At 39.2% G+C, this 24,015-nt stretch overlaps 1 protein-coding gene across 2 annotated transcripts in view; it reads left to right on the forward strand.

Moving 5' to 3' along the window:
- Positions 1-24,015, forward strand: part of col27a1b (collagen, type XXVII, alpha 1b) — a 70,449-nt gene that overhangs the window by 16,986 nt on the left and 29,448 nt on the right. For both annotated transcript variants that reach the window (XM_067616464.1, XM_067616471.1), the window contains exons 5-17: positions 795-848; positions 4,250-4,303; positions 6,347-6,400; positions 13,314-13,358; positions 15,743-15,796; positions 17,068-17,112; positions 18,017-18,070; positions 19,490-19,534; positions 21,552-21,605; positions 22,590-22,634; positions 23,121-23,174; positions 23,468-23,512; positions 23,733-23,786. In XM_067616464.1, the coding sequence (XP_067472565.1) occupies positions 795-848; positions 4,250-4,303; positions 6,347-6,400; positions 13,314-13,358; positions 15,743-15,796; positions 17,068-17,112; positions 18,017-18,070; positions 19,490-19,534; positions 21,552-21,605; positions 22,590-22,634; positions 23,121-23,174; positions 23,468-23,512; positions 23,733-23,786 (657 nt within the window). The remainder of the gene's footprint in view (positions 1-794; positions 849-4,249; positions 4,304-6,346; positions 6,401-13,313; positions 13,359-15,742; positions 15,797-17,067; positions 17,113-18,016; positions 18,071-19,489; positions 19,535-21,551; positions 21,606-22,589; positions 22,635-23,120; positions 23,175-23,467; positions 23,513-23,732; positions 23,787-24,015) is intronic.

Genomic DNA, 24,015 nt, shown 5'->3' on the forward strand with positions numbered 1-24,015 from the left:
AGGTCTCTCTTCACAACCCATGGAAAGTCTGAACAACTCAAAGAATGGGCTGAAGTACAGTAGCTTCCTGTTCAGGCCTCTGAACATGTTTCAGTGCTTTCAATTTTGCTGCAGAAGATTTTCCATGCTCAGCATTTCGACCCCTCCACACAAGTGCAGAGTTGAACTGAACACTCTTCATTTAGATGCCTCAGGAAGTTGTGGCTTTATTTTTTCAAACAATCCCCCTTTGCAGCTCGCATGAATTTATGGTCCCTTCAACAAGAAAAAATATGTCTACCCACCTGACCTGACTTTCAGGGGATGGTCCATTTTGATAAAATATTTGACACAGATGGCTCAATGAATTACATATAAGCGAGTTATATATCACAGATACCTACGGTTTGTGGCACAAAGCGATTGGGGAATATGGTGTGATGGATGAGTGGCCTTCACTTTGTGGGACCCCAGAAACCAGTGGAAAAGTGTCAGGATGGGGAAAATCACATCCATATGTCATAACTTGGACAGGCAGGCAGACAGGCAAGGCAAGCAGGAGACACAGTATGTCTCACAGAGCACCTATACACAAACACAGAGGGACCTCGGGGCACCGCTGACCTGTCCCATAACACAGACAGGCAGTGGAAAGGGAACAATATGTACACACATGTGTGAATACCTCACATATAGTACTAACCCCCCCCCCCCCCCCCCACCCCTCTTTGCTGCTGAAATAGAGGCCTGCTCAATGACCCTTATGATCACCTTTACTCGGTGTCTTCCTTAATCATGTGTGTGTCTGTTTTCAGGGTCCTCCTGGCCCACATGGAAACCCTGGTCGCCCTGGATATCCTGGACTGAAGGTACAGCATTGACAAATCAAGAATTTTATGTTGAATGCCACTTTTCTATTTTTAGGAGGAAAAAAACTAAGGTTCCTGTTGTAATATGATTGAGAGGATCAGGCTATAATCATCTCTTCATTTTATAAACAAAAGAGAACCAAAATTAAAACAGTACTGGAATATACTAACCTGATGCGCCAGATGGTTTGTTACACAGAACCATCTGAGAAGTTGTCCATGGAAACTGTTTGGAAAAGGGCAGGCACTTTCAAAAAAATACTTGGCAGGTGATTGGATGAACCATCTGTCTATCACTGATTTACCTTGCGAGGCCGCTGGATTGACAAGATCACGCGAGAATCCTCATAGGACGCTGATTGGTCCGAACCGCCGATTGTTCGGACAGAAGCGTATAAGTTGAGAAGATGGATTCTCGCGTGATCTCCTGAATCCAGCTGCCTCACAAGGTAAGGAATATACTGTCACTTTAAAACTGATTACGATCTTTAACAATAGACAAGAACTACATTGAATTATTAAATGACACAGCTGGTAATCTTCTATATTTTTCTGTATGTCAACAAATTCTCTGAAAAGGACCAAAACTAACAAAGAATTGTTCTGGCTAACAGGTTTTGATTTATTCCTCTGTGCCATAAAGAACTCCATTGTTGCCCAAAAACGATTAAAAACCACCCCTAAATGATTTTACTTGGTAAAATGTTCCTTTGTGACCATGAAAATGGGCAATGTAGTTTATTTTGAGTCTATCCCACATATATTGTCCTGCTGGCGTCAATGCTCACTAGAGCAACAAAGCCGCAGCTGGAAATAGTCCCTAACAAATGCACTGTTTACTGCTGTTTGAGTAAGGTTTGCTAAAAACTACAGTGCCCAGCAGTGTTAGGAAATTACTGAGCCTTTTTTTATTTTAAAAAGGAAACCATATATTTGTGAGTTTTACATCTTAAATAAGAAGCAATGGGCTTGGGACTGAATGTCTCAGACAGGGGATGTAAGTCCGACAATATTGAGAGATGGACTAAAACATTGTTTGTTTTGTTTTATTCATTGCATTTGTTGACAATATGAAAAACACCAGCCTTATCCCTCTGCATGCTCTGATGCTTTTAGTAGTTTGTTTACATCAGGAATGTGTGTAAACACAGCAGACAAGTTTCAGTTAGGATTAGCTGACGATTACAAAAATATTTTTCATATTTATGTTAAACTCTTCATAAAAATATGAATACACTTAGAAAAAATGACAGACTGAGCCTTTAAGGTAGATAAAGATAGATCCATTAAGAGGTGACTTAATTTATATTCACTCTCATTCAGTCATATTAATTTTTCAAGACTGGATCATATTATAATTAAATTTTGGATATACAGTATCTCCAAGGTGATATGTATGTGACTGTGGAAACACAAGTGACTAGACTCTTTCAGAAGTTTTAAACATACTGTCCACACTCACTGCTGGATCCTTAAAGTGGACCAAATAGATATGGGACAACACTAATCTGAATCTCTCTGGGATGCAAGTAGCTCTAACCAGTGAAGATGTGCACATGATAGATGAATAGAAGAACAGATAAATACACAGCTGAGCCTTATACAGTACATACACATGTATTACTTTAATGGTCCTTATCTCATTGATTTAACAAGGGCATTTAAACACAATACAAATTTAAAGAGCGAGTATTCCTTGTGGTTTGTCTTTGTAATCAGTGTTTTTTTGCTACCTAATTTAGTTTGCATGTCTGAGGTCAGATTCCCTTGGCTTCACAGTACAACTTTTCAAGCCTCTTAAAAAGCTATTTGTTTCCCTTCAGGAGAGAACAGCAGTTTTAAGTCTAACTGACTCACTAATTTGCAAATACTTGACATCAGTCTGTGTTCCAGCTGATTTGAATTGTCAACAGAGAGTGTGACTTAGCTCCATAATATGTCACTCTGATATCACAAAGGAGTCTGTATGTTAGACTTTGCTTGAATAAAATGGAAAATTGCTTGTATTTCAGGTCCATACCTAATCCATTCGAATGCATCAAATTTCAGCATTTTCCACCCCATCTTCAACATTACAAAAAACATAATTGATACCATGCTTTGGCTAGCTTTAACCAGGGAAAAACCATAACTCTTATAGTGTACATATGTGTTAGCTGGAGCCTAACCAAACCTGGCCTGGCTCAGCTTGACCCACTTGCACACAAACCTCAAACAGCAGACTTCCTGGTCTGGCACAGTTCTTTGCTTTAGGAAAAATGATGAGCCGGATGAAAACATACTGTGTGTTAGCTGAATTTTGTTTTAAATATGTCACTTTATCTGGATGTAATGATGATAAATTGAGACAAGATGATGTTCAATTACCTACTACTGTAAGTAGCCTACCATTAGACTTAAAAATGAAATGAATGAAGGCATAGAATCTGAACAGTACAAGTGCTTATTAAGGTCTTGAGTTTTCAAAAGAAATTACCTAATTTTGCTTCTCTTTGAGCTTAATATCTTCTGATGATGTAGTTGAGATGAAGACCTTTAAAAAGTAAAAAGACACAGTGTGCATGTATGTTTGTTGCTCTTGGCTGTAGCTGCACTCCTGGCTCTGTTAAGAAATCAGTCTGGAGAAAATTCCCACAAAGGCTTTTCAATGCCAAGTTGTAGCTGACACGAACCTGTAGGTTTAAATGAGTTGATAAAGGTGAGCATGGGAATTCTTGACTTTCTTTTAACATTAACCCAGTCAAATAAAACAGTGCTGTTGCCTTTTGCACTAAGAGGTTTGGGAAAAAATGCTCCTCATACTCCTTCAAAGGGCAGTGTTGCAGGGTTGCACCAAACTTCAGTATGTTAAATGAAATGTGTGAGTAATAGCACAGATAACAGTGCCTGTTGGGCTACAGTTCAACAACCACAGTGCTGTAACTGTTTTCTCCATAAGCATGTTTCTTTATGGAGAAAACAGAAACGAGGAAATTATCTATTTCTCCATGGACCTCTTACATTCTAATTACGTTGATTACTGGGCCGCTCTTTCCCTGGTGCAATTGGACATCAAATACTGACCCAGAAAGCACTGAGAGGACTCCCACTGCCCGAAAAGGGAGAAGAATGTACACGGTCACTCCCCATAACTTCTCGCTGGCTTGGTGTAAACCGAATCACCGGAGGGTATAAATGGACTGCATGCTCATGTAAATACAACCTCTCGTCTCACCAATGAGTAGGATGAGCTCCTTACTCTTATATAGTGTAAATCCAAAGAGCCAGCTCCTCTGCGCCTTGTGAAGTGGAATGCTTATACAGTGAAAGCTAGTGCAGACTAGGAAACATCTCATGCCTACTGGGGAAAAAGTGTCTCCTATAGTATAAGATATAATATGTTTTCTGTTTTTATGTTCTAGGGGCAAAAAGGAGATCCTGGACTGTCCCCTGGTCAAGCCCCAAAAGGACAAAAAGTATGTCATCACTCGCACTAATGATTTTGATAACCCTAAAAAATTTGGAACAGAATTAAGAGTATAATCAATAAATCCACCAAAAGCTCTACTACTCATGTTAGGGTTAATAATGAAGTTGTTAATGATCCTTCTATAATAGCTAATGCCTTCAGCCAGCATTTTTTCCTCTTTCTGCAGTTCACAGTTTTCATATTTTCCCTACTCTAATATTCCATTCAATAACTCTAAATGTGATAGCTCCTTCTCCTTTAGAAAAATCCATCCAATTGATATTCAGCAGGTTATTTGTGATTTAAGCTCAGATAGTGGTGCTGGTCCAGATGGTATGGAAGTTAAGTTAATCAAACTTGCCTCTCATATTCTGGCATATCATCTGTTTGACTTATTCAGTTTATCTTTATCTATATGTGAAATTCCATTAATTTTGAAATGTGCCAATTACCCCCATTGCATAAAGGTGGTGATCCTTTCGATCTCAATAACTGTAGACCTATTTCCATTATTAACAGTATAGCAAATGTGTTTGAATTTTTAATCAACTATCTCAATTTGTTAATGACTTTCACATCTTATGTCCATACCAATCTGGTTTCAGACCCAACTTCTCTACAACCACTGCTCTTTTAAAATTTACCAATGATGTATCCTCTTCATTGGACAACAATATGCTTACAGGTGCAATATGTATGGTCTTATTAAGGCCACAGATGTCAGTGTGTCTCTTATTAGGGCAGTCAGTCAGATTTTAAGATCATGGAAGGTGGTGTACCTCAAGGTTTATCTCTAGGGTTAATGATCTCCCACAAACCTGTTCTGATTGTCATATTCAATTATATGTAGATGATACTGTGATTTATTCTTCCAAGCATGACATGTTACAAATTCAGTGTACATTACAGGCTGATTTTGATGCTGCTCAAAAATGGGTTTCTTTTAACACACTTCTACTTAATAAGAAGTATTATAGTATGTTGTTTGGCCAAAATTCTAGACCAAATTCTTTGCATTTAATCAATAATTGGTCGATTAATATGTTAGATAGCACACCACTCGAGAAAGTGGTGGAATTTAAATATTTGGGTCTCTGGCTTCTCAACTTTCTTTTAAGCCCCATATTAACTCAGTGATAAAGAAAATAAATTACAGCCTGAGAGTATTGTTCTATCAACTGTTTCACCCTACAGGTCAGAAAATAATTATTTCACAGATGATATAACCACTACTAGATTATGCAGATATTGTCTATCAGAATACCTCAGACACAAATCTTTGTCCTCTCACATTAGTTTATAATAGTCTCTGTAGATTTGTTTTGAGGGGTCCTTGTAGAACCCATCACTGTTCTATGTATAAGTTGCTAAATTGGTTAACACCTAAATCTACAAGACATTTTCACTGGTTGCAATTCATTTTTAAATGCATTTTCTTTAACTATTCTTACTTAAAACATTTTTAAATTCCATATAGGTCATTGTATAGTCTAAGGCATACTGAGTATTCTTTTTTCTTCATTCCTAGAAAGAAATTGAGCGATGTGCCTTTAAATTTAAAGCTCCATCTGATTGGAACAACCTGCCCAGTCCACTTAAATCTATTACCTCATTTAATTTTTTTATGGCATCTCTATTTACATATCTTCAAACAACCTTCTCTTGCTTCTAATTATATTTGAAATATGGAAATAATTTATCTCTAATGTGTAGGTGTGTGTAAATGTGTGTATATATATATATATATATATAGCTTTGTATGGGTATGTCCACATTTTCTGTATGTATTTTTGCATTTTTGGGGGAATCAGTGGGTGTGGGAGTGACTAGGCCTCAGAACTTTTGTCTGTGTATGTGTGAGTGTATTTGTGTTTTGCTTTATGTACTGTATTTTCTGCGTATTTATGTTAAAAACACTCATGAATGAGATCTCAAAGGGTTTATCCTTTTAATAAAATGTGTTTACTCCTTCCTTAGAGCTACTTGATTATTAGCAGACACAGTCATGATATGTTGATGTACTGAATTTGGTCTAATTTGTCATTTTTAGGGAGAGCCTGGTGTCATGGGCCCCCCTGGACTGCCTGGCCAAGATGGACGAAAGGTAGCCCATCAAATGATGGTCTCACAAATTCAAACCGTGTGTTTGTTTGTGTGTAAAACTATGAGGATGTAACTGATATCTGTCCCTTTACCTTCACAAAATGTTTTCAGTCCTAAATCTGACACAGAATGAATGAGTGACTGAATGAGTGGAGCTCTGTATAATGAGGTTCAGTAAATCAAACGTACACACTCAACCCTGGACCACTGAACTGCCTTTGAGAGAGGAGTATGTGAGGTTGGAGTGGTTGGAAGTCCCAGCCAAACATGGATGTCTGAGCTCTTGTTTGGAAAGCAGCCTAACTCAATGCAGGCGTCAAGGAGCACACCTGTGTTCTGGCTCCCCTGTGTGTTGAAATACTTAAGGTTTGAATATCGGTGCTGTTACATCATCAGTATCATTGGCCTCTGAAATGATGATGGCAGTTAAATAAAGCTCAAGTTTACAGGGTGAAGCTCATATCTTGAATGCTTCCTCCAAATTAATGTCATGTCATTCACTCTCTGGAGAGCAGTTCCTCTCTAAAACTAGGACAAATTTTGAATGTGGATTAATTCTGTAATATGGTCCTGCATGGGATTATTCATCTGCATTATTTGACTGCTTTACATACCGCTGTGCATGTTATCCTGACAGAGAGTGATGTTTAGCAGTAGAGCGTTTTCTTTGTGGCCTTGTATATTTTAGCCTTGGCCTTTTTCCCAAAGCCTGTTATCCTGCTTGCAGTAATTACACATCTTAAGTGGGCCATATCCTGCTGGATTTCCTACTATGCATAGTGTGCAAATAACATAGTACTAAATAACTGAATGATAGTGTTTTTGCATAATGTTTTTTTAAAGAAGATATGTTTGCATTTGTTACTTTTTGCACATATTCTGCATGTTTAAATCTGGTGACTGCAATACTTTTAATCAATATGCAGTACCAGTCAAAAGTTTCGACACACCTTCCCATTCATGAGAAAGTGTGTATAAACTTTTGACTGGTACTTTATTACTAATTTATTCATCTGTATAATTGAGTACCATAAAACATAGAACCTGGTACCATTAAAGGATAAGGCTGGTGATAGTGTGGAGTCAACAAATCTCATGCAGAGCCAAACCGACAATGAACTCATCACTTACAAGTATTGTGTGTCTATCAAAAGCCTGAAATATTGTCTTCCTCTGTGCTGTAAACCTCCGATGTTCAAAAACTATTAAAAACATGTAAGTGAACACCAGGTTACATGTTCCTTTGCCACAAAGAGTGTGATTGCTGTAGTTTGTTTAGAAATGGCTCCAAAGACTAATAACAAAGATCACATTTTCATTTTCTGGAGAGTAGTTCCTTGTAAAGAAGATATCACTGCGGGGTTGTGTATACAGAGGTTCGCTAGCTTGTTTAGCTTCATATCACAACCTCTTGACTTTGTAATTAAGTTTTTTGGGAAATTTACAATGTAATACAAAGTCAGAGGTTGTGATATGTAGCACACCAAGCTAGCGAAGCACTGTAATATGTGATTGACTCAAAACAAACTACTGTGCCCACGCTCGTGGTTATGAAGGAACTTGTCATTCAGTGTAACAGCGTGACTCAATGTGTTTTCAAAAGTTTTTGGACAACAATGGAGCTCTAGGAATAAACTGTATTTGGCTTTGGCTAAACAGGAAATACTTGTTAGCAGGATGAATTCATTTTTTGTTTTGGTCTTTTTTTGGGATTTGTTCATGAAAAATATAGGATATTTCCAGCCTTATCCGTCAGCTGTGGTTGGAAATACTCTACTCTAAAACATGGAATGTGGATTTTCTTTTCTAGTTGATTCAGAATAGCAATAAATTCTGCTCAGAACCGAACAAGTTGACTGGAAGAGATGTGTTTCACTTCATGTTTGTAGTTTCACCCTTAAAATCAATAGCATATGTTTAGTAGAATCATGCTGAATCAAGCAGACTTTATCAGTTGCAGATTCCAATAAACAAGAGGCTTCCATTAAGCCTTCCACATAAACTCTACCATCTTTGCTACAGTTAGAATAGTATGTCCGTTAACTCTTACCACTGGAGTGGGTGACAATGTGCAGTTAATTTGTTTGCCAAAATTTTCCCAGATTCAGCAAATTCACCAGATTCATCTTGATGCCAAGGGTGAAAAACTTTGGAAACAGCACTTAAACTGTTGTGGGACTCAACAATTCGCCACTGAAGGCCAAATGTGTGAAATTAACTTAGGGTTATGGTTTTTTCAAGCAGGAGGGCCCACACTACTTACTTAGTAGCAGGGAATCTCTGAAGATTTAAATGAGGAATTGTATTAATATGGTGTTCAGATACATTTAAATTGAATCACATTTTACAGATTGTTTTCATTATGGATAAAATGAAAAGTAAAGAGCAGAAAGTTTGCAAAGAGGATCCCTGCTCAGTTACAGTACCTGACAGTCTGAGTGTTGTTTCAGCATCTGTTTAGAAAAACAAACTCATAAAAAAGCTGTGGAGGACTCGACAGTTTATCATAACACTACTCCTTTTGTGGTTTGCTGTGAGAATTATACTGTTGTGAAGATGGAAAGACACAAAAACTGTGCATCAGTACAGTAAAATGTCACAGCAAGGTCAGTATTTGCATGCTTGAAGAATGCTCATTAGAAAACCACTGTCACACACTGAGAAAACCTTTTGTAAGCAACTTTCTCTCTCTCACACACACACGCCTGTCCTCATTTAAGGCACAATTGTATGAGTGCAATAACTCCTTGGCGGGAGCTGCAACACTGTTATGCAATCGGACAGCGCTGACTGTGAAAAACCATCTGGTGCACTCAAGGTTCCTCCATTCAGTGTAGTAGTGGGGAGGACTCCAGCTCGAAAAAAGGAAGACCTCTTTCTTGCCTTGTGAGTCATGGAACGTGGAGTCATGGGAAAAAGCTGATATACTTCCTACTGATTTATGGTAATTGTAGATCTTTGCTGGGCGTGGACCGGCATCCTGGCAGAGGTTAAGTGGTTGTAACAGATCCCCTTTTCTTGTTCTGAATGATCAGTTCAGGTGGGGCTCTGGACCCCTTGATCAAGTGTGTGTGATAGACACTCACGTCCCCACAAGTAACTGCTGACAGCCATACAAAGTATTAAAATGCAGTTTGTATCCAGCTAATAAAAGCAAGGCAATCAGCTTGGCTCAGCTGAAGGCCACCAAACACCTCATTGCATGCAGCTGTGCTGAACTCACTCAGACAATTTTTTTTTTTTTTTTTTTTTATATCATATTCCGGCACAGGAAGCCAAAGCTCCTTACATGGCACTTTTTTATTCAAATTACACTGAAATTCCATCATCTGTCAGAGAAAAAGTTTGAGGTTCATTCTCTTGTCTGCTGTTGTCAAACCAGCCAGTAAAACTTAGACCTGCCGCAGCTTTATGGACACTTTTTGCTGAGTTTTGTGCTCACTCCCTGGCTGGCTGCCAGAGAAAGCCTTTCTCACTGTGGGAAATGTGTAAAGATGTAATGGGAAGGTTGCCTGGGAGTCAGTCAGCGGTCTGCACTGTAAAGTAAGAAGGGACTTGTGTATGTGTGTTTGAAACTGACACACTCTGGAGAGTATTACCAACTCTGGACCAGTGTGCTTTTTACTCAGCCAGCTCTGATCATGGCACACTGGAATAGCGCTCAACTTTTTATTAGCTGTGCAGCCCTCAAGATTTTTCCTTCCTGCTCCTCAGGGTTGTATAATATCATTCTCATACCTTTATTTGCTGAGTCTGATTTGTCCAAGAAAGAAGTGTGAGCCTTGCCAGGTGGGAATAAGTATTTGCATTATAATGAAAAAAATAGAAATCTATGGAAAGAACAACGTATTTCGTGTCTGCCAAGTGAAGTCTGTTACTTATTCTGTAAGGAAGGGAGACACTGTTGCTGCTGCTGTTGGCTGCAGGGTTGATCTGGTGTCAGTTACACTAATTAAAACTGTTTGTTCTTCATAGAGAGGGGGAACTAATGGAGAACATGATCTTTTGCCATCTTTGTGTCACACAATATATTTACAGAACAGAAAAGCTGCCCAACTGTTACGAGTGCACACACAGAGATACACATGCGCACACTGAAGCGACAGACCTCCACACTTTTACTGTACTCAGCTGTATTGGCCTTACTGGAGGACCCAGGCACATTCTTTTGTCCTTTTGTGGCTGCAGTGCTTTGGCTCCTACAGGAGACTCATCTATTCCTTAAAATCCTGTAAGATATTTCCAATTCGAAGCACATTGCTGCCCGTCTGCCGATAAATAGACAAATAATCAGGAGTTTGACAGAACCAGAATATGCCAGTCTGATAGAATTACTTTGGCCAATGGACCAGCATCTGGCTTCACTCTGTGTCCAAAAGCTGCAGGAGATTTGACAGAAAATTTGAATCTTAAAAAAAGTGTGTGTTTATTACTTTCTTTCTTCGTGAGGACTTTTTATTGGACTCAGGATCAAGCGCTGATCATTTGCAAAAGATCAAGTCATGAGTGTTTTTCATCTTGACTACATACAGTATTTCTGTGGACTAAGCTTCCTTCTGGTGGTTTAAGGATTGATCTCACATCGTGATGACATCACACACTTGAGTCACAGTTGATCAGGTTGTAGCTGTGGGACAGTTGTGATATATTTTCGTTTACATTAGCTGAACTGTTTCTGGCATGTTAATAAGGTACTTTTCTGAGTTCAGATGATACACTGGACCTATATTGGCCCCTTGAACGACGTCAGTCTGCCAGTGTGATTTTACTCAACAGTTCAAGCATGTCAGTTTCACTCTGCCTCAGCCTCTCAACCCGGTCTGACCCAGCGATAAGTCGATCAGTATCAACTTATATTGTGTGACCAAATGTTTTTCAAACACATTAAACTCCATTTTAAATTCTAATCAAGACTCCAAACTTTCCAAAGATACCAAACATGTCAGGCTCCATTACAGCAAAATATGTGCTAAATTATTCATGAGACCCGTCTATGATAGTGTATTCCCATTTAAAAAGCAAAGTGTCTTTGGTTTTAATATTTTATTCATAGTAAGCGTCATATGGCCTCAATGATATGTAGAAATCAGACTAAATATGTTATGTGATTTTATAAGAGTTTGGAAAGATTTTTTTTCCTAACTTCAAAGCTACGGTTAAGGGGAAAATGTTTTTAAGAGGTTAAAAAAGTGGTTTGACATTTTGGAAAATATACTTTTTCTTGCTAAGAGTTAGATGAGAAGATTGATGCCACTCTCGTCTGTATGCCAAATATGAAGCTACAGCCAGCAGCCAGTTAGCCTAGCTGTGCTTAAAGACTGGAAACAGGAAATAGATCAGCACATAACCTCCTGTAAAACCACAACTTGTTTTTTGTTACACTTTGGTTTCTATCTGGATTAAACAAAAGGAGAAATAACATGTTAATTGGTGAGACTTCGAGGTGCCTTGTTACTTTGGGACAAAGCCAGGCTAGTTGATTCCTCCTGTTTCCAGCCGTAATGCAAAGCTAAGCTAGCCGTCTCCTGGCAATAGCTTCATATTTAACAGACATGAGAGTGGTATCAATCTACTCTAACTCTCGGCAAGAAAGAAGAAAAACAAATTTCGTAAAGCGTGAAACTCTTTATTTAAGGGAAATTTAAAGTGAAATCTGGTGCATATTTAATAGTTTTATTAAAATTCTCTAGAGTCACACTGCTTTCTAATTATGTTTCAGAGATTTTTAGCATCCTGTAAATACAAAAAGGTTGTTCCTGGTTATAAAAATGGTAAAATCTTAATATACCATTTTTCAGCACAAAAGAGGCTAATCCAAAAGTATTGAATTTATTATTTCTTGATAAAAATCCCTTAAATGTAGTAATTTCCCCATTTCTCATCACTGTCACGGAGGTCTACATAACCTCAGTGAGGTAGCCTTTAAAGTCGTGCCCTGCTTTACGTCAGTATTACCCAATGTCTCACCGGACACTTGCAGAAGGAGATTTTAATGATGTAGGCTTACATACACTCTGGCTGGAGGCTTAAGAGTGCTTGGTATGAGTCTCTTGATGGTGACTTTTGTTTGTGTTTACCGCTAATTTTTTTTTTTTTTTACATCAGCCTCCAGCAGCCTGTGGTTTACTTGTTCTGCTGCCGACAGGCCAGCACAGCTGGTGGCTAATGACTTCACACTTGAGGAGACAGAGAGATGTCTTCATGTGACTCTATTTACACTAGGTCTTACTGTGGGCCTTGATTGCGAAAAGATGAATACATTTGTAACCAGCTGGCACGCTCATTACTACTAAGCGTGAAGGTGACCATTAATTACTCTTTTGGGTTTCACTTGTCACTGTCTAATTGGTTTATTGGTTTAATTAACACCATATTGTTTTGTCAGAGTGTCATTGTGGCAATGATTAGACAAACTCTGTGCTGCAACAGCAAATAAAAACTGCATTGTTCTAGTGTCGAAATCCTAAAGAAGTGTCTATCCAGGGTTAACCAGCCAGTAATGCTGCTAAGTGCTCTATTAGTTTCACAGCTATTAGACTGTCTTTGCTGTGGACCCTTTGAAACAAAACCTTCCAGGTCTTTGTTAAGCTGTTTTATTGAACTCTTTATAAGGAAACAAAGTGAGGTCCTCTCTAAGGCAATTGGAAAATCCTTGAACATAATTTTAGCCCCTGTGGTGTTGACTGAGATGCTCTTGAACACAAGGTGATAAACTCTCTAACAACAGAAATTTGATTAAATGTGACCGCTGACTTTAAAATTTTCCACCAAAGACCTACATTATCTTTCTCTGAAGCGCATCATTAACATCCTACTTCCCTGTGGCTTTGTGATCAGAATGTTAATAGGAGTATTTTCACTTAGGTTTATTGTGGTTTATGCAAAATTCTAACTCATTGTTTGTCTATCAACAGGGACAAAAAGGTCATCCTGGTCCCTCTGGTCTTCCAGGTGAACCTGTGAGTACTTCATATCTCTTGTATTTTCTCTCATGGATAACATGCAGTTTGTAGAATTTCTCTCTTGATATCCCTGACCAGTTGCTATGAAACTCAGTAAACAACACATGAGAAATTGCAGTGTCTGCAATGTGGCGCCCCCCCTTAGGTCAGTCAGAATGATTGTGAACGTGCTGGAATGCAATTCTAGCAAATTCTGCTCTTTTGAAAATGAAGTAAACTCTAAGGTGAGATGCATCATTTCCCCATGCCTTAAAATTTGATCAACAGTGTCTTGAGGTATGATTGTAGGAGACAGAAAAACAATCATGAGGTTTCCAACGAAGATTTTCTGAACAGAAGGAGTGGCATCTGTAAACAACTAAAATGTGACTTTTCCGACACAGTCCCTCCTCTGTCTCTTTGAAGTGTTGTCATGCTGACTAAATACACCGCTGGCTGCACTTGTGTGTTAGCTGTATGTCAACGTATGTTTACTTATCGAATAAAAGAGCCAAGACTCTGCAGAGACAGTTCCCACAAGACCTCAGCATGTCTTTCCATTTATAGTTACAAAACAGGAGAAAGGGAGGGAATGGTAGAGAGAAAATATTAACACAGAGCATCGGGACGTTAAAAAAGAAGGGTGGGGATGGTGCAGGGGGATTACAGTCAAAAGGAGAAGAGACATAAGACATTAGTTGTTCAGGAATCTTGGCGGGAAAACAGAGGGAGAGATTTTTGGCAGACATACAAGTGGGCTAAATAGTTTGGACACCCTAGGTCATTCCTCCTCTGCTCCCTCCTTCCTGAGTCCAAATCCTGTGCACTATCTCTGGGAAGAATGTGCTGTGTCACAATGAGGGAAAAAAAAACTTTTCCTGTCTCCTCCAGCTCTCTCTAGAGACGATGCAGTCTTTTCTGTAGAAAAATGACTCAGATAGCGTATTGTTTAACATCCAGATCTGTGAACACACAGTTATGATTGTCTCATACATGTTGAGGCCTGTTAATTTTGTTAGTGCAGTTGCTTTGGTTGTTTTCTAATCTAGTGAAGATAACTGGTGACACCTTGTGCCGGAAAGACATTGCTACGTGGTTAGTGAAGACTCTCCTGATTCACCATTGACTATTTGGAGGTCTTGTATATTACTTAAAGGTACCCTGAGGAGTTTTCTTGTAAACGAACATTATGTTTATATTCAGCTATGTCCTTAAGACCTACAGAAATTTCCTTCCTCTTAAAACCTTTCTAAAACCAAATTTTAATTATCCTGAAACCTTCAGTTTTTACATCCATGTTTACGCTGACTGGCAGTCTTCTTCTTCCTCGCCTTTTGCTGGTGTATGCTACGTTTGTGGACGTGTACTGTCACCAACTGTTGATCGGTAGAACAGCATGGCTTTCACACATGACACATCAGCATTATCGCCCTCTGCAGTAAGCAGGAATTAAAACAACACACCCACATGCCTGTGTTCATATATGTGCGTCCCTTGTGCCAGTAGACCTGAAATTACAAACAAAATGTGCACCAATTTGTACCTAAGAATTCTCTAGTTGTCCACAGGGTACCTTTTAAGAGTTTTAATTTTTGTGTGAAATAATTAAATGTGCTTGGTTAGCAGGTGCTTAATAAACTGGATAATGTGTGTTGATTTGCCAGGGACTTGCATTATCCTCTTTTGGCTTATTTAGCAATAATAACCTGCCTTGTCTACAATATCCATGTTGCAATAATATCTACTGCCTCTATTACTACTACAACTAACAGAGCTGCTACTATAACTACTGTTTTTCTTTGCCCATTTACAATAACTCTCAGATTGTGTTTAATAATACATTTATATGTTGCTCTCTCATAACACATTAATTATCTGGTTTTCCCAGGAAACTGAGGGCACAGAAACATAACCATCACCAGTGTGTATTAAATTTGGTCAGCTTTCAGTTCACTGTACAAACAGCCTGTAATTTCTTGCATGCCTTCATTCCTTCATCCTGTTTTACTTTTCCCATACATGCAGAATTAAGCATTTCTCTTGGAGGGATACATTTGGTTTGGTGGCAATGTCTGCAGTGGTGCGTCTTTACTCAGTGATTTTAATAAACAAATGGTCTTTTATTAGAAAGCCTAGAGATTTCAATTCTTCTATCGGACCAAATAACTGTTGTTTATTATTTTATAAATGTTGTGCTTGCTTTCAATTTTTGTTAGTCTTTCCTATTATTGCAATCAGCGTGGCTCCAACAGAAACCACATGTGCACAAAAGAACCGATTTCCTAAAGAATATTGCTTCCTTCCGTCCCTCCATCCTTCAGTGCTTTCTTCCTTCCTTTTCCCTCTTTTTAGTGTCTTGCCCTCCTCTAGTGCTGATTTCTGTCCTGCCTTTCTCTCCACAGGGTGAACGGGGAGATGATGGAAGCCCTGGGGCCAAAGGCTATCCTGGCAGGCAGGTGCAGTAAATCTAGTGTTGCGGTGCTGGTTGTGCAGGGCCACACACACGCACATACACACACACATACAATACACATGCCGCATAGAAACACAGATATACACACACAAAGATAAAACAGTAGAATATAATCTATATGGTGCATTCATCTTTTTTGAAAATATTGGGGTTATTGTAACATTTTTTAATAAATCAAATTTCAACTGGTAATTGTTGCTCACTGTCAGAATGATGAATAATATGTGAATCATGAGGGAAACACTGAATCCTTGTATGTTTTCTGTAGCGAGAAAATAATCAAATTTAAAGATATTGGATGCTGGTAACAACTCTCAGCCATTGACAGCATCAGCCTGAAAAAATATAAATTTGTAAATCCAAATAAAAAGTCAAATGGAAAAGAAAAAAAGGCCTCAGAAAATAGCGACAAACAGCTCTAAGCTGTAGTTGAGAAGCACCTGTGGTGGAATTTCAGCGACGGATGCCTCCGGTCTAGCGAGGAAATAAAATGTCAAAAGGTTTCCTTAGTAATCACTACCCCGAAGAAAGAAAAGGTAATAAAAGTGTGACTAATGCCACAGCTCTCAGGGTACAAATAAGCTTCCTCTGCCTCTCCAAACTGTGAGCGCCATTCCTCGCCCCACTTCTAGGAATGGTGTTTAACTTAAGAAGTCAAAGCTGGGGAGCATTAGGGTTCCTCTGCATTTAAAATCTGTTTCCTCTTAGCTTTAAGCAAATTTAAACTCCAAAAACAGCTGGACAACTGCTCACTCACTTGCGCTCCCTGAATGTTTATGATAACTTGGAGTTCAGGCACGGGTCTCAGTGTTTGCCTCCATGCTTTAGCACACTTACTATGTCAGATCTGTGATCCCTATAGACACTTAGTGGTGTGTGATGGATTAGGTTTTAGCACCCCCTACCAACTGCAGGCTGTGAATCACTCGGGCTGTAAGTTCAAGTCAAGACACTGCATTTTGCTGTGGGGAGTTCTCCTGAGCTGAGAGTTGATCTTTATGGTTGCAGGGGGATATTTTCTGCACTGATGGATTTGCTGGCAGTGTCTCTGTGAAATTAATGTGTATTCTCCTGAAGTATTAACACTGAAAATGTCAAGCCAAAAGGCCAATTTTACAAAGATAAAAAAACCCAGATAAATTTGTGATCAATCAATGATTTTTTTGTTATTTGTCCAATTAAGTACTTTTACAGCAACATAAATAAAATTCTGCTGCTGTTTGTAACCACGGGAATATTGTTTTGTTATCTTAGGGTTTACCTGGGCCTGTAGGGAAAATGGGACCAAAAGGAATCAGGGTGAGTAGATGCTGGAAAAAGTACAGCTTTGGCATGCATTTGAACTCTGGTAATAAAAAGGTGCTTGAAATGTAAATACTGTATGTCTCACCCTGTTTCAATCAACCTCCAAAGGACTTTCTCTGTTTACTTGTATTTCATGTTCCTGTCATGCAGCTTCCAATGAAGGGCTCAGGGGAGAGATGCATGTTTCTACAGCAAAGTTGTTGAACTTTCGCTTTTGTAAATGAACTGTGAAATGTATGCTAAATGAATTACTTTACCAATGTGGGAACATAAAAAGGCCAACGTCATAAACGCCACTCATCCGCTGTTGTTAACTCCATAATGATAATGACTGACGGTTTTGCTAGTATATTTAAAGTACTGTAACTCTAGTCTTCCTTAAATCTTTCCTGTGCATACTTTTCTTGTTAATGTTAGCCAAATATCATAAAAATATATTTCTCTGCTGCCAAGCGCAACAGTAATGCACTCTTGACTGTAACTTCTAATGTCATTGTAATGTCTGTTTCTGCACTTTTTGCCTGTTTTTTCTGTCCTTTCACAGAGCAGGTGTGGAAGAGAGCTCTTCAGAGATCCCTGACGTGAGGGTATGTGCCCTTGGACTACATCGTGGAAGCCAGCACCATGCAGTCCATGGGCATATACACTTGCCTCAAGGCTTGGCTCTTCAAGACAAGTCCACCCTAGCAAAAATCATATGGCACTTTGACAGATCAAAGAATCACAGCTGAAGTCTTTGTACAGATTTTTAGATGTGTTAGAGTTGTTGGCATCTAACTGTTCATCATTATGTCCATCATTCATTCCTGCTCAGTCTCACTGTACCCCCTTGTCCACCTTCCTCTCTCATTCCATCTTTCTTTTCCTTATCTCTTCCATCTTTTATTAATTTCTTTAGGGTCACATTGGCATCCCTGGGCTTTTTGGCTTTCCTGGTCCTGATGGCGAGAGAGTGAGTATCAGTGGCTGTGACAGTAGATGCCCATTGGGTTGCATTATATGACTGTCCATGAACCAAAATGATGAAACAGAAATAAATTTGATTCATGAAATACTGCAAGCACACTTCATCAAAACACTCTTTATAGGCCCCAAGTAGCACAAAGTCCCTCACACTATATTGGATCAAGCCTGAGGGCAAAGCCAACTCACACGTCCAGTACTCTGTCTTGGATATGGCTAAAATGTAAGAAGTGGACTTAAATTGGCTTTAACCCAGCCAGGACTCAAGTTCTCATGAACCTTTGGGGCAGTGGAGCAGAATAATGATGCCAAATCTCATAGGAATTTCATTCCCAGTATTCTGACATCTGCGTGCCGTTTTTTTTAGTCACACTAGCAATGTAGCTCAATGCAACTGTGGGTCCATCAGTGCTTTCATTGGTTCTCTGATTGGTCTGTCGTTCAACTGTTTCAACACTTTGAGTAAAATATCTCAAGAACTATTGGATGGCAGGAAATTTGGTAGAAACGTTCATGGTCTTGAGACGATGAATGCCAAGGACTTTGGTGATACCCTGACATTTTTAGTGCCACCAACAGGTCAACATTTCAGTTCATGACTGGATACTCCTAAAACTAATGACTGAGTCCTGTCAGCTGCAGCCGCGATTTGAGATTAATGTTGACATAGCATGCTAACAAGTTAACATGCTAAAGGTAAATATTCAATGTTATCATGTTAACATGTACTGTTAACACGCTACAGTGAGCAAGTTGTAATGATATAAAATTCACACCAGAGTACAGCTGAGTCCAACAAAATACAGTTTAGTCTGATTAAAAATTAGCCAGGTGTAACACTGTAGAGCTGAGTCATAGTCACTGTACAGATTATGAAGCTTTTTGATTTAGGTAACAACACAACCTTTTCTCTGGTGCCACCCCCAAGCCAATCTTTACATTTTTGCTACATCATTCCTCACGTTCTCCCCATGGAGCAACTAAAATCTTAAGCCATACTAACAGCTCCATGGGGAGACCATGGAGCTGTTAGTATGGCTTAAGATTTTAGTCATTTTGTGTAATATGAATGTCTTGTCCCAGAAGAGGAAATTATTACTGCGGATAGGCAGAGTAAAAATGTAAGAGCACAATAAACAGTAAGTTTAGAAGACAATAGAAGGAGAACTTTTTATTCAAATGTAATTAATAACTCCATGGGTAATAAGTATGTTGATTTCATATGGAATAAATGGAAATTCAACACCTACTTTTCAAATTACAAACAATGTAATAATAAAGTTTATTTACATATCAAAATCAATCATTACAAAGTAACTTAGAGAGAGGATGGTCCTGATTCTAAGTGATTTGTCTCTTACAAATCCATTTTTCTCTCTCTCTCACTATTTTCTCTTGTCTGTTTCAGGGAATTCCTGGCGTTCATGGGAAGAAGGGCAAGATGGGTAGGCCGGTAAAGTTTTCTCTCAACATACTTCTCAGACAACATTTTCAGTGCAGCCTCATGAAAGTGTGGTTGCTTTGTCTTGGTCTATGAGGTCTTATTGTAGTGCAGAGCTACTTTAAACTGTATTAAATGACCATTACTCACACAAAGACTCTTGTTCAGTCTGAAACCCCTCCTGGCCTTAGTCATAAATCTCTGAATAAAGTCGTGGTAACTTTCATACTGGCACTGTTATGCTATTGATTATTGTAGGGATTGCAGTAAGGGGAGAGATATGCACAATAAATTGTGTAAAAAATGTTTTAGAAACACAAGTTCATGTGTCAGTAGATTACAGTCAAACTCTCAGTCAGTTATCTTTTTAATATCAGAAATTATTGCCCTCATAATAAAGTAAGTGAGTTAAAATAAGATTTATGGATGCCCCCATAAATCTTGTGTGATTGATTTTCTCTGGCCAAATTTGATTAAGAATCATTATATGTCATACACTGTGCTTGTTACTGTCCTTGTTTTGCATTAGGCTGATATGATAATGTAATGTGTCAGTTGCGGGTTTGGCTCTCTGGAGTCCCTGCCCGCAGACCAGAGAAGTCTATAGTCATTGGCGCCTGGAAGTCAATTTCCCATCCTTGCAGGCTTACATGGAAAATACTGATACTGCATAACCACTTGTGTAAATCTGGTATTTTCCCAGGCTCAGTCTGGTTGTACATGTTTTTTTTTAAAGATTATTATGCTGTAACGGTCATTGACATAGATAAAAGTCCAGAAGTATGTTCAGAGTAGCCAAGGCATGAGCAAGCCATTTCTCTTTTTCTGTGGTGAAAAGTGAGGTCAGTCACTTTGCGTAAGAAGTTTTTTTTTTTTTTTTTTTCCTGTCCTGAGTCAGCAGTTTAACAAAGTCTGGAAATAAAGAGTTAGCATGTGTGATCCAACCGAGATACATGTGATTCACGTGTCTTGAAGCCTAAAACAACTTGAACTGCAATTTCAGAGACTTTTTTTTTTGTTTTTACAGCTCCCCTCCTCCTGTGTTAACCTTACGTATGGAAAGCAGGAAATTGGCCTTTTATATATTTTATCTAGTCAGTGTTATAGTTTGCACATAGCTGGCAGAACCTCCTAGGATGGATCACATAATGAAAAAGGTCTTGCCAACCTCGCTGAAAGTTGTTGTCAATACGAGAACAAAGACTTGAGGTTGCATGTGTTTCTGATCAAACCAACTCAGTTATTGACAATTTTGGAAAGAAGCACATTTTTCCACATTTCCTGCGGGCTTCATGTTGCACCAATTACTGCTTATTACTTTATCCACATTTGCCTAATGTACTAAATCAGCATTTTGCCACACAAACAATCCTATCAAACCATCTCTTGAGGTCTTCATACTTTCATTTGATCTTTTTTCCTCTCTGTCTGCAGACAGAGGACGAGAGCCTTCTCTGCTATTCTGCCATTTATCATTTGTCTAACCATAGCGCTCGCCTTCTGTGGGCGAGTGCTGAGGCGTGATGTGCGGTTGGTTGCATGTTGACCTTGGCACATTGACAAGCACACGTTGAGCGTGTGGCCTCACGGCTGCATCACGCCTCTTGTTCTGCCTCTATAATGGAATTACGAGCACCAAGCAAAAAAAGGACGCAGTCAGCAGTTCCTGGGCCAAGCAGCTTTATTCAGCCATTTAGGCAAGTCCTGGGGGTTTGATTCGCAGGCTGCTGAGCGCTCCCTGCCAGCGTGTGCACACACAGACACTCGGTCGCTCGGAAACACTCAGCCGTGGAATTTCCTGCCGGTCTCCCAGGAATGAAGTGCTGGGAGCGCATTTGATGGGATTTGCTTGGCTTTACTCTGCAAACTTCTGTTTTGGGAAACACTGTTGATCCTCTGTGTATGGTGTGATAACTCCCCTTGCAAAGCATATGATATCTAAATTAATTAAAAACTAACAATGTGACCATGATAAAACCACTCAGTTCCCCTCTGGTTACATAACTACCCTGTTTGTTTGTGTGCTCAGGGGTTTCCTGGTGACTTTGGAGAGAGGGGACCTCCTGGCCCTGATGGGAACCCAGTAAGTGAAATGATATAGATTTGTGCACCCTTGACTCCCTTTAAGCACAGTGCAATTCATTCATGTTTGGCCCTAATGTCCACAACATTACACTTGACTGAGATTTATTCAGATTTCAGTATAAAATGATCATAATACAACTACATTCCATTAGATACACTTTGAAGAGACATGGAAAAAAGTAGACACAGTAAAAACAAATGCTACTACTGTACATCATTTGACTTTCTTTAGTCTTGGTCCTCTCAGAGCAGTGCACTATTTCTCAAAAATGCAGAGTAATAGAGTTGGAGCTAACTTGCATATTGTTTTACAGCTAGAGTGTTTTATTCCTAGAGACTGACGGTGAGGCAAATCCGTGTAGTCATTCACTAACTCCTCTCTCACCCATCATAATCCATACTGATATGAGGGCAGCATCAGCAGTTTCACTTGCCTCTCTCTTTTCTTTAAGTTTGACCCCCTCCGCTCATGATTGACAGGGTCACCGTTAGATTGAGATTGGCTGACCTCCGAGAGCCTCCTCCAGGCCTCATTTCCTCTCCCTCCAGAGGGAAGAGGGGGATGTTCCATTTGGCTGAATTCATCTCCTTTCATTCATAGAGAAATGGAGGAGGCGACAGGAAGGCCACACTGGGCTGTGTGTCATCCAACTCGCCATTGGATGCGTAGCTTGGAGAGGATGTAGGCATGGCGTGTGGCTGCGGGGTAGATAATTCAGACAACAAGCCTCTCTGTGTGCGGAGTGCCAAGTGCTTAGTCACTATGCTAAACTGAGTGGAGAAACACATTACTCAGGCTGTCAGTGGAGGAACAAAATGAACAAATAAACATAGTAAAATATGGAGACATACAGTGTGCTTACATGTGCAAACCTCTGTGACAGTCCTTCCCCCTACACCTTTATCTGATGGGTTTTTTTTATAGAACTTTTTTACTGCACCATTTTTCCATTATCTTTCTTTCTTCCTCTCTTTATCTTAGGGTGAACTGGGAGCTCCTGGTCCATGTGGAGTCCCTGGTCTTGTTGTGAGTGCTGCTATTTTACAACTTTTTTATAGATATTTATATATCCTCTACAGGGTATCGAAATCTCAGTACTTCTTTGGTACTAAGGGAAATGTTTCCATAGCACTGAGTATCAAAAATTGTCAAGTATCAAAAGCTGGCATTGAATGTCTTGTCATTTGTGATCTTTTTTTTTTTACTTATTCTTTGATCAGATAGTTCCTGATTTTAATTAAAACATAAATCAGTTTGAGAGTATTTTATTTAGGCAAAGTTCTTGTGTAGGAGCATTTAACATTCAAGAAATCTGTCTTTTGAAATTTTGTACAGAAGCTCAGCACTGGTATTGAATATTTTTCCCCCGGCCTGTGTTATGGGTAATAGTTGTTAGTGAGAGCATAACAGGAAACATGGTAACAACAAACTGAAATTTGTATATTATTTAGGGTTTTATCTGTCCTTCCAGTTTATTTAGTTTATGTTTTGTTTGTGTGTTGTTGGTGACAGGGAGACATGGGCCCTGTTGGCATTATGGGTTTTCCAGGACCGCCGGGACTCAAGGTAAACAATGTGGACATGTTGTAAATGTCTCTGGTTTCCATATTGGTGTGACATGAAAAGAGCACATTTAGGCTAATTAGTTGTTATTCTCAATCTGAATGTATTTAAGTACCAGTTGAATGAGTTGCTCATAGACACTTTGATCAGACTTTTTGCTTGTTTTGGGATCAAATGTGACTGCGTGAACCTTGTGACACTTCCACTCCATGGCCACGTGTTCTTCAATGTAAACCCTAGTTTACAGGAAAAAACTAGGGCTAATTATGTTGGTGTTTTTCCTTTTTGCTCTCAAGGGAGTACCAGGAAACCCAGGTGAACCAGGACTGAAAGGTGATAAGGTGATCTGCATATGTATTTCTCAGACTAATAATCCCCTAAACACAAGAATGCTAGAGATGACCATATCACAGAAATGTGTCTCTGACTCTGATGAAAGCTAACAGATTACACAGAGACAAAAGCCGTAATGCATGACCAACACTCCTGTGGTGAATGTTGATTGATAATTTTTGCTAACATTCTGATTATTTGTGTTATTTTTTCTTTGTGTTTTCACAGGGGGACATGGGTTTACCAGGAGAGCCGGGGGAGTGTGGTTTCCAAGGGGACAAGGTATGTTTATGTTTGTATGTGCACAGGTGGTACAGCTGGTAGTCTATTAATCATAGGATTGGTTGTTCAATCACCAATTTCTCATATCTGCATGTCAAAGTGTTCTTGAGCATGACACTGATCTCTAGATGGGTAAATGAGAGATATTGTAAAGTACTTTGCTCTCCTTTCAGGTTAAAATTCTGTAAAAGCACAGTCCATTTACAATATTTTTTAAACTCAGTGTTCC

The sequence above is a fragment of the Thunnus thynnus genome, chromosome 2, assembly GCF_963924715.1.
Source record: "Thunnus thynnus chromosome 2, fThuThy2.1, whole genome shotgun sequence".
In the NCBI taxonomy this organism is placed as follows: Eukaryota; Metazoa; Chordata; class Actinopteri; order Scombriformes; family Scombridae; genus Thunnus; species Thunnus thynnus.